This window comes from Solanum tuberosum, unplaced genomic scaffold (assembly GCF_000226075.1).
Source record: "Solanum tuberosum cultivar DM 1-3 516 R44 unplaced genomic scaffold, SolTub_3.0 scf00015, whole genome shotgun sequence".
In the NCBI taxonomy this organism is placed as follows: Eukaryota; Viridiplantae; Streptophyta; class Magnoliopsida; order Solanales; family Solanaceae; genus Solanum; species Solanum tuberosum.
The window spans coordinates 83,493-95,574 of NW_006238941.1; the positions used below are offsets into that span (position 1 = coordinate 83,493).

A 12,082-nucleotide genomic window follows, 5' to 3' on the forward strand; every position below is an offset into this window, starting at 1 on the left:
GTTACGTCATTAATTTGGGGTTGTAATTTGGAGAAGATAAGGTAATGAAATATACATTTAAAAAGGGTCTGGCGAGCGAATTACTCTGCTAGTAATATCTAAATTGCTACTTTGACCCTACCGTGTTAATATTCTGCCTGTAATAGTTGTATGACATGATTTTATGACATGATTTTCTGTAGATTACATACTATGACATGATTTTCTGTAGATTACATACTGTAAGGAGGGGTACAATCCATATTGATACAACAAGACTCAAAATTGAGGTATGTTAAGATTAAGCACTATACTCCATTTGAGCACGAATTTTGGAATCCTAAATCATCAAATATTGTTTTACTACTCTATTACTAGAAAGACCTTTGGTGAAAGGCATTGATATTGCAGCTGGTGTATTTTGTGACTCCATTATGTTGTTATTCCACTCGTTCGGTTAGATAGGGTATTTGGCGTCTTTATGTCATTTTGTTGATTCTCTTGACTATAGGTCCATGTGTACAAATTCTTATTCTTCTTTAGGTGTAGTAACTTAAAAAGATTAGAGATGAACAATATGAATTTGAAATCTACCCTCCTTCCTCGCTAATTTATATTTTTGAAAACTTTAAAATAAAACGTCGATCTCCAAAACTCTTAAATATAAATCGTAGGTTAAATTACTAAACTATGGGTTTTCTAAAATACTTTCTTTTACAAACCACTAAGGAAACATATATAGATACTAAGTGAAGAACTTTAAGCTCTTTATGAACATCCTCAAGTTTAAGTTGCCTTTCTAAAATCCAAGTTAAGTGTTCCAGTTTAATCTACAAGTATATAAGTTTCACGGGATATTTACATGTGATACGTAAGTGATTACGAGATTATGAGGACAACAGTACCAATGAGCCAAGATTGGCAACATGATTCAGGTAACAAATGCATTACGGATTCATGACATTAGATGCTATGCATTCTACTTCCAAGCTATAATCGGAAGGTATGGGGCCTATTGCCTATATTTATACGTATGAGACACAGATGGTCACAAGTTGGTGAATATGATGCCGGTTTGTTACCGGAAGGCACCACCATTACTAGCATTTGGTTGGGGATGACATGCATTTGCATCTATATATATATATATATATTCACGACATACGAGTATGCGAGCATACCATGCATATTTAATTTATATAAAGTTTGATGTCAGCCATGGCGGCTACCAGAGTTTCTGTTTTAGGTGGTATCTTTATTCCCCTTTTTATAGTAACTATTTATTATTTTATTTCTGCCTTACATACCAGTACATTTTTATTCGTACTGACGTCCCGCTGCCTGGGGACGTATTTTTGTTTCGTGCGTGCAGGTCCAGGTAGGGATTCTAATTGACCCCTCTGCTAGGATTCGGGGTTCAGCTGTGAGTTGGTAAGCTCCACTTCTTCCTGGAGCTTTCATAGGATGTTACTTATATTGTACAGTCTGGGTATAAGCAGGATCTTTTCCCGACCAGTACTTATGTCACTCATAGAGGCTATTGTGGACACAATATTCTGGGTTTCTTTCTGCAACTTCCAGTTTCCAGCCACATAGGCTTGGCATGTATAGATATGTATGTATGTGTGCATATCTTCATCGTAGCCTTGTCGGCTAGCTAGTACCTTATTATCTTTGGCTTATCTACCTTCGTCTATATGACTTACTGATATTCAGGTTATGACCTTAAGGGTCCAGTCATAGTATTTTAGATGTTATGCTGCCCGACTTTCTAAGCCCTCAGTTGAGTCAGTTGGTATGTTTATGTGGCTAACTCGATTGCTTAAGGTGTCGAGTGCCAGTCACGCCTTCTCTAGTTTGGGGCGTGACATAAGACTCCATGTATGGTGATTGTGTTTGGAGTAGTCGTTAAAATCTTTGTGGAAACTTCTTAAGTGTTTACTTGTATCAATGGTTTAGTGGTTGTTAAAACGTTGGTGTTATGGTTAGATTGAGGGAGATGGATTTGAAAAGACTAGTGGGGTTTTCTTCCAAGGGGGAGATAGTGTGCTTCATGATTGGTCCGTGAGTAGAACTATGTTGTTTTTGAAAGAGTTCCTTGTTATGGTTTGGTGGGTGAAAGTTCAAAGGCGGCGTTATGTCTTAGTATCCCTATCTATTTTCCTTCTATCTTCAAGTCTAGCTTGAGGCCTTAGCCCTCATGGTTCACTCTTTTGGATTTGTGTGTCTTCGTCATTCTCATGTTTCCTCATGCATGCATGCTCATGGAAAATTTGATTTTTCAAAAATATGATTTAGATTAATTGATTGTTTCATGATTATGTGCATTTAAGTATGAGTTGCATATAAACCTTATGAGATGATGTTTTGAATATGCTTTAGCTTGGAGTTGATTTTCCTCCTCGAATATGTGCATTTATGTGATTGCATTCATGTTGGGATGTTAGATCTTCTCCCTATCCTCATTATGGTGTCTCGAGTCTCATTCGAGGACGAATGTTCCCAAGGGAGAGATATTGTAACACCTCAAAAAAAAGTCTTGTAAGGAAGGATTCAAGAATGGTGGAAGGGTCTAAGGAAGGGTTCAAGGAAGGTGGAAGAGTCCACAGTCAGTGAACCCATCCTTGAACCCAAGCCTTGTGAAAAATATTCTAAGGCAAGGGTCTAAGAAAGGGTTCAAGGAAGGTGGAAGAGTCCACAGTCAGTGAACCCATCCTTGAACCCAAGCCTTGTGAAAAATATTCTAAGGCAAGGGTCTACAGAAGGGTTCAAGGAAGGTGGAAGAGCCCACGGTCAGTGAACCCATCCTTGAACCCAAGCCTTGTAAAAATTATTCTAAGGCAATGATTCACGGAGAGGTTCAAGGATGGTAGAATGGTCCACGGACGATAGACCCGTCCATGGAGATTGACTTAGAACCCTTCCTTATGTCTGTCAAAATTTGTTTGTTAAACTAAGAATGAATGAGTTTGGGTTGTAGTATAACACATGGGGAAGTCTTGAGTACCTATTTTGTGTTCAAATAAGTTGATAAGTAGTGTTCCCGCCCAAGTGTTTGATGAATTGTTTGTGAGAATTCGACATTGATGGGTGAAAGTTTTGTGATGAAATGTTGTAGACTTTGAATCACTTGTTGATCACTGTGTAGTCGAAATCGTATGAGTTGATAGGTGCAAAAGTCAGATGGGTAAGTTGGGGATGACAGGCCGCAATAGCGAACCTTTAGGCGCTAAAGTAACTCTCGCTAAAGCGGCCTCCCCTCGCTATTATGATTCCCTCTAACGCGGTACTAAGCCGTTAAAGCAATGTTCTCTTAAGCAGCCTTTGGTCGCTTTTGCAACATTAGAAACCAGTTTCTGTAGGTTTTCCTAATTGCTGAAATGTGGCAGTTTGATCCCGAGATGATTTTAAAACTCCTTTCTTTGGATTTTATCAGTAGCATTGCATCATTTAACACATATTTCTTATGTTTTCATGCTATTGTGATATTTTGAGGTTTTTAAAAAGTCGAGAGTGGTGCATCAACTTATTGATGAAGTAGAAGTCGACGATGACTATGATAGGACTCGATTCGTTTCTCTTCAGAGTCAAAATATCTACTATGGGGACTTAGTCAGAAAGAAGTTGTTCGCTGAGAGAGGGATTTCTCTTGAAAAGGTCCCCAAGACTCTTCCCAGATTCTATCAAAGACTAGAAAAATCAACCAAGATCCCTCATAATACCTTCTATTAACTCCAAGTCAAAAGACCAGCATAAACAGTTGCATTTTCAGACATACAAGAGGATGGACATGAGAGCTTAACTGACATTCAACCGAATCAATCCTGGTTGCGTCTACTTCAGGGGAAAATACATATAAATTATTTGCAAAAAGTTGCCTGGAAGATGAATGGGAAAATATGTACACACCACCATTATCATTTCCACTTAAGATCCCTCATAATTTTTACAATATGCAATCCTACCATCATACTTGGTTTCTACAACTACAACCAGGTCTAGCTGCAGGACATCGCACAAGCAAACCTAGCTGCTCTAAGTGTGTGCAACAATATGAATGAAAATCCTAGCACATGTATAAAAAAATTGGTTAAGCAATCTAAACAATTTACAGGTCCTACATCTCTCAAGCTGCCTCAAGGGCCAGGTGAGACATCCGCGGGACCTAATTCTTTGTCCCACAACAGTAGTTGGATGTTTTCTTGGAGGATCAAAGGAAGCAAAAAGCTCATCTATTGAGGTTGGAGAAGGCGTACACTGATCTTGCTAAATCACATGATGAGTTGAGTCGCTCCCACGAAAAGATGAAGAAGAGAGAAGAAAAAAGATAAAATTTTCACCCGAGTGTGGAAGGGGTGAAAGGGATTTGAAAGGTCCTTAAGGCTAATGATCCGCTTTCCTCATCGAGACCAGATGAGAGTAATGATGTTCCGGCACAGTTGTCTGAGGATGATGATGTTGATGACAGTGAGGGCACCGAGAGTGAGGACGGTGAGTGATGCAGTCCAGGGAGCCCCTCATATTCTCTTTATTCTTTCATGTTGTACGGCTGATTCTATTCGTTACAACTACATTAGTTTGATTGGTTATTTTTCCTTCATTGTAGTTGGTGTTTCTCAAATTAATAGAAAATCAGAAAATTGTGTCCCAATTTTTGTTTTTATTGATAACCAAGCTGCAATTTCTATTGCTAATAATCCAGTTTTTCATGCAAAAACGAAGCATTTCAATATTAAGTTGTTTTTCTTAAGAGACATGCAGAAACATGGAGATGTGAAGCTTTTTTACTGCAAGAGTGATGAGCAGGTTGCTGACATTTTCACCTAGCCCCTTTCCCTCAACAGCTCCTAAACCAATGAGGAGTGTTAGTTGCTATGTTTTAGGACTGCTGCATTTTCTTTATTTACTGCAGTAAATTAGCTTTAGGTTTCCTCAAATAACTTTTTTACCTAGTCTCTAGGAGTTTGTTTATCTTCAGCAGAAGTGTTGCTAATTTTAAGGACCATGAAGTTAGTTCTTTATTATAAGTGTAAGTTTTAGGCAGTGAGAAAAGACTATATTATCAAATAAAGTTATCTCTTCTTTCTTGTTCTTCATTGCTTTATAGTTCTAATTTTCATTATTCTTAAGTTCTCCTTTGTTCTTTTTCTGGGTTTCCACCTAAATTAACTACATGAAGTGACCTAAAGAGCAGCTTCAATGTCGGAATTGATGGCGGTGTAAAGAGCAGCTTCAAAAGAATCATCGCCAGAAACTATCGATTGTGGAATTTTGCTTTATTTAGGTTTAAGATTTTGTGTAATGGAAAGATGATGACCAACAAAGGGAATACTTTTGGTAAGACGTTGTTGTGCTATAATGGACTTTTGGTATAAGTTGGTATACGCTAGAACAGACTTAACAAGGGAATAACGGACGGAAAAAACGGTCAATAAATATCATCTTGGTTCAAAATTATCTTCTTCTTTTTCAATGTTTTGGTTCGAACAACCCCCTAATAATTTTGTCCAAAAATATATTTTTTTCTATTTTTGGATTAAAATGTCTTTTCCTAATAAAAACATTGTTTTTTTATTTACACATTCTTTTTTTGATAAAATATTATAATTCATCATTAATTTTCATATAAAAGATCATAATAATCTATCATTATTTTTCATTTGAATAATGATAAATTCATTTTCCTAATAAAACAATAAAAAAAATTATTTCTCAATATTTTCAAATTGAAAAAGAAAACACATTTGCTAGTATGATCATTGGTTTTAAAGTTCAACAATAATGCCATAAAATATAAACTTTATAACATTGCTTCAAATAAACAAAATATCATCGATGGAGTTATTGTTGATAATTTTTTTATATTAACTTAAAATCAATGAATATTTAGGAAATGTTTATCCTATTTCAATTCAAGAAAGATTAAAAAATAATAATATTTTCTATTTTATTAGAATTTTTAAAAATTATTATCTAAACAAAAATTAGTGATGAGGTTACTATGATCTTATATATATGTCTTCTATTGATTAGGAAAATAATGTGTTTAAAAGGAAAAATAAACAATATGTGTATTCGGAAAAGAGATATTGTTTACCCCAAAGTAATAATATTTATATTTTTGGATCAAAGAATTAATGACAAGGCCATTTTTAGACCAAAGTATTACAACAAGTGCATTTTTAAAACCAAATTGTTAATGTGGGTATTTTTGTTCAAGTTCGTGTATTTTAAGAATATTTTTTTATTCTTTTCCATTGCAATACTCCCTCGATCTCATATTAGTTGATCATCTTACTAAAAATAAGTGTCTCATCTTAGAGCCTGTTTGGCATTGCTGATAAAAACTGTTTATTTTAAAAGGGTCAAACTTATGAGATATGTTAATCAATTAATAAGGGATATATTGATAAATATGTATGTATGTAAGGGATATTTTAGTCTTAAAAAAATGATTTTCTACTTTTGCTTTTTTTTACAGCAAAAATTTAGCTTCTTCCTAACAGTAGAAAAACTGTTCATGCTTCTATTTAAAAGCAATTTTAAGAATTTGTCAAACACTTAATTTTTCAAAATAAGTGTTTTTTTCTCAAAAAAAGCACTTCTGGCCTCCCAACAACGACGACAAACAGACTCTTAGTTGTACACCTCTAAATCAAGAAAGGATTAATTAAATTTTTCCTCTTTATCACTGTTATAATTATTATTTTTTGAAAGTGTTCACATTTGTTTGTAAAATTTCCAAGAAATTTTTTAAGGACTAAATTAGTAAAATTATACTTTTATTTATGATTTCTTAATAAGCGTGTAAAAAGAAAAATGATCAACTAATATAAAAAGGAAGGAGAAATACATAATTATTCATAATAACATATAAAATGGCCACAACAACCCAATAAAGCAAATCAAGAAAAGGATTTTCCTCGAACAAGTGTTGCTTTCAATTGCACACGCAAGTGTACGTGATCGCACAAGTAATATAGTGACTCTTATAAGAATCGGATTATCGAACCCAAAAGACTTGTCGATTAACTATTTACTAAATTATACTAATTCTAATTATTTATCTAAGGAGGAGGATTTCAAAGATGAATATATATTAGCTAAACTAAAAATAAAGATAAAATAACTAAAAATCAATTAACTAAGAAAAGATAGATGTTTACGCAATCAATGAATGAATCGATCTAGGATTATGATTTAACTAACAATCATGTTTAGCATCAATTTCATCAACTTATTTGATTATCTAGTTGTTGATTCACGGGTTGATAATATAGTCATGATCTCCCGACCTCTAACCGTCTACCACAATTGACAGCTAACTACATCGTTGAGCGGGGATACTGGATCAACTATAGAGCATTAAGTTGTCTTCCCGTATTTGAGCCAAGCAAGACACCTAGGTATATCCATATCCTAGACACAAATCAATTCAAGTGACATGCAAGAAAAGATCATGCTCCTTATATTCCACGTTCTATCCTCTTATTCCTCTCCCGAGTTCAATTCAGACAATGTGTTTATTTCAATGGTGATCAGGCACGAAATACGAAAAACAAGAATATAAGAACAACTAATATGATAAACAAATCATGCCGAATTAAAATCACCAAACAATCATATTGTAAGTAAATATAATCCAAGAACGAGAAGTTTAACTCCACATAGACATAGAGCAATTACAATGAATCATTCAAAGAAAAGATATAAAATAAATAAAAGAGAAGAAAAGATGAAACCCTAAATTAAAAGTTAATTTCTACATTGTATCCTCCTCCCTTAATAATTTATGAGCAACCTTCACATATAGCAAACATTAAAATCATATTTGTATGTTATAACTATAATTTGCATAATTGCGCTCCATAGCAAACATAAATATGTATATTTCGCTATACATATACAAAGAAAGCAGTTGTTTAATCTATTTCGGTATACATATACAAAAGATCAATTGTATAATAATGTTTTTGTATAAAGCGAGAAAGAGAGAAAGACAAAAGAAAATTGGGTAGGGGAAGATTGTATTTGTATAATCATAAGTGTAATAGGACGAAAATACATGCATTTGTATTGTATATACAAATTTTCTCTCGACTTTTATACAAATACAAACGCAATGTATGCATTTGTGTTTGTATAAAATGAGAGAGGCGAGTGAAATCTGAGAGAAGTGGCGAGCGAGATTTGGGAGAGGGGAATGAAAATATATGTATCTATACAATTTTCTCTCGCTTTATACAAATACAAACGCAATGTATGCATTTGTGTTTGTATAAAATGAGAGAGGCGAGTGAAATCTGAGAGAGTGGCGAGCGAGATTTGGGAGAGGGGAATGAAAATATATGTATCTATACAATTTTCTCTCGCTTTATACAAACACAAACACATTTTATAAATTTGTGTTTGTATAAAAGCGAGAGAGGCGGGCGAGACTGCCACCAAAAAGAGAGAGACGAGCGAGATTCCACTAGAGAGAGGTGAAAAGAGCAGTAGTTTGCTATAGGATACAATTAAATCAAACTATGTTTATAGCATTTAATTTAAATTAATAATTTGCTATTATATACAATTTTCTCATAATTTATTCGTATGGACTATTTATAGATGTAAAAAACCCTGAATAAAATAATTGAATCTAAAACAAATTAGGAACCAAAACCTAAAAGGATTCTGCGTGAACAGTTCCGTGCGTCGGTCCGCCGCTTCAGTGTTGCGTGTCTTCAAATGTTGACACGTGGCAATGCGGTATTCAATTCAACTCTGATTCTTTGCAACTTTTATATAATATATAATATTATTATATTCAATTTAATCCATTCTGCTGGTTGCTTGATTTCTTTCTTCAACCTTTCTTCTTTAATTCGTTTTAGCTCTAAATTTCTTCATCTTCACACCAATTTAATCCTACAAATAAAATTACTATTAAGTACAATTCATAAAATCCATGTTCAAAAAGGACAAATATAAATAATAAATGTGAGACAAATAATAATTAAAAATATGTATTTTGGCCTCACATCAACAAGCGGCCCAAACCCAGCTTAGACATAAAAAAACAGCAATAAAAGTGCAAATATTGTTCCCAAAGGAGAAATGCTAGAAACTGCTACTCTTTGCTCTCTCTCATCTTCTCTGGATGTGAAGAAAACTAAAGAAGTTATGAACGAGAATTTTATTTTGTGAGTCGCATAATCAACATTACTTATGTGAGATAGTTGATTAATTGACATGTGGACTGAAGGGTCCCACAAGATTATTTAAAAATAAATTTAAGAAAAAGACTTTTAAAAGTCTATATTGTTCCTAATTAGAATGCTTAACTAGAGGACAATATAAAAAAACTTAAATGTAAAAAAAAAAAGATCTCCATATATATCAAGGAAAAAGAAGGCATGCCAGCATCATTTAAGTAACTTAAAAATAATGTGATTTTAAAATCGTATCAATATAATATAACTTTTTAAAATAAACCAACTAAATCATATCAGTAACACTATGAGTTAAGAGTTAAAATTCTTATTGTTCTCTTAATTGATTGCATGGAAAGAAGTTGAATTATGCAAATATAAAAATAACTCGTACTTTAAATTATACTTAAATATTTAAAATGATAAACTCTAATAAAAGAATGAAAACAATTTTTTTATATAGAAGTTATTAAAATTTTAAAACGGTGCTGCTATTCCTTCTTGTTAATTAATATGAATTATTTTTTTTGTTTCTTGTCCTCTACTTAGGCATTCTAATTAGGAATAATATAGATTTTCAATATTGTCTTTTTTATAATTTATTTTTAAATAATCTTGTGGGACCTTTCAATTCACATGTCAATTAATAAACTGTATTACATAAGTAGGTGACGAGTTCTTCAAATTATCGATGATTGATGGAGTGAATCAAGACATAGTCTTTTTGAAACAAAAATTTTACACGTGTGAAAGGTTTCAATTGAATGAAATGCCATATGCACACTGTTTGCAACAATTTTTAAAAAGGTGATAGAAAACAAATTGTAATCACAAATAAAATATGAAAAAACATAAAAAAAAAATATTGATAAACAGTGTAGGTACAAATCCGTTCCTTCCTTGATTCTTCTCCCTCTTAAGAATATGATTTTGACTTGATCTTCATAATTCGAGGGTCGTTAGTGACTTATTTCTCGAACATATGAGGCTACATCTTGATCTCTTGATGAATATCCCATGAATTTATGGAATTTTCGAGATTTCTTTTCAAGGAATATAGTATCCTTTATATAGTCATGAATTAGGTTTTAGGGTGGATAGCCTCCAAGAACCTTAACTGGAATTGAACATCTCTTGTAGAATCCAAATTGAAATTGGACACGTCTTGTAGAGTCCCACAAGATTTCAATGTCTACAAATGTCCCCTGCTTCATGGCTTGTCGGAGCGTAGACTTGATAAACTCAAAGACGGAGCTTGAAGTATGCATTCTTCCACCTTTGAGGTTTTGTGGCATATTTGATTTGTGAGAGAAGAGATGGATGACAGATTTGGTCCCACTAGGCGTGTCAATTTGTTTGCAACAAATTTCAAAGTTGAGATTTGGATGAAGCCTTCGATTGCACTGCATTCTGAGAGGCTCCTTTTGGATTAGCTGGTTGGTTTGACTTCGTATCGCTATTGCTCGCTGCCTCTTTAGCCACTGCACCTTGAGAACCTCTAATTTGAGCTGCTCTCTTATCCTTTCTCTTTGGTCTGTAACTAGACCTCTCCCTCTTGGGAAGCCACCTCTCTGGATTGGGTGGAGGTCTTGGATTAGCTGGGTCAAAGCCCTTTGGATATTTTGGCTTTCTCTTCCTCTTTTTCTTCGCCTTATCCTTAATCTTCCCTCCGTATGTTTCAGTGGCACCAGCATTTGGACCTTACTTCCATGGCTTTTCACTAGCTGCCCATAAAGGCGTGCTGCCTCCTCTTTCCTTCCATGCCTGAGCTTGAAAGCAGCAGCCTCCTGCATGATGGTATTGAGCTTATTGTCTTCAGTCATGGCATTTGACCACCACTTGATTGTGGAATCAAACACAGCATCGGCACCATCAATATCTCCAGCCCGTTCCATGAGAGAGACAATAGTGGAAACAGTTGCAGGCTTGTGTTGAATGTCAGGTATTTTCGCCAAGGAATCAGCTGCAATCTGTGGATGGCCAGCAGCTGCAGTAACCTGAGCCCTTGCAAGCAGGATAACCTTGGACCTGTCAGGAAACTTATCTGCATACTGTCCAAGTATTTCTTCAGCTTTAGCAGCCTTGTTCTCTCTCACATGTACACCAGCTTGAAGAAGTACAGGCATCAAGCTACCAGGGAACATCCCAGGTAGAGCGCCAACTAGTTCTCTAGCCTGTAACAATCCAATGACAAAAATAAACATTGGAAAAAGACTCAGGGAATAAACAGTAGCAGTTGGATGTTTATTAATGGGTCCCCTTGTTTCTAATGCATCAATTGTTCAAAGGAGAACCATTGCAAACTGATGTAAATCTTACAGATAATATACCTGATCCATCTTATTAGAATGAAGTAGCAGCAGCACCATATTTGTATATATTGCTTCCCTTTGCTTCTGTGAGAGTATTGAAAGTGGCGCCTCAAAACCTGGAGATTAGTTCCACTTTCTGCTGTATCAATATACAGCTTAAAAGTAGGATTAAGTTCAGATAAATTAGGCTGCAGTATTTGGCAGAATCTGATTAGTTAGTTGCTATATTTTAGGCTTTAGTTATTGGAGATAATGTTAGCTTATTTCACTCCTTTTCTTTAGCTTTTTAAGTTATGAATTCATGTATTTATATTGCAGTCATTATTTCAATAAAAGAAAACTTAACCTTGTTTCTTCTCTTTTCTTTCTTAGTAAACATCTGTTATTCTCCTGTTAAAAACCTAAAGATTGGTATTAGAACATTGCCATCTTGAGGGATCTGTGAGAAAAGAGTGAACCATATAAACCCTTCTTTGAACTACTATCTTAAATAGTTTATAGAAAATGAATTTTGAAACAAGCTTCTTAACTCCACCAGTCTTCAATGGTGAGAATTATCAAGCTTGGGCAATTAGAATGATGGTTCATCTTGAAGCA

The 12,082-nt window shown here is 34.3% G+C and overlaps 1 protein-coding gene across 1 annotated transcript; it reads right to left on the reverse strand.

Annotated features, from left to right (window-relative positions):
- Positions 1-9,972: 9,972 nt before the first annotated feature.
- Positions 9,973-11,803, reverse strand: LOC102594494 (uncharacterized). The gene is made up of 2 exons (XM_015314506.1): positions 11,504-11,803; positions 9,973-11,347 (listed from the first exon to the last, which is right to left on the reverse strand). The coding sequence occupies exons 1-2, from the start codon at positions 11,540-11,542 to the stop codon at positions 10,262-10,264; spliced, it is 1,125 nt and encodes a 374-aa protein (XP_015169992.1). The 5' UTR covers positions 11,543-11,803; the 3' UTR covers positions 9,973-10,261.
- Between the last annotated feature and the right edge of the window lie 279 nt (positions 11,804-12,082).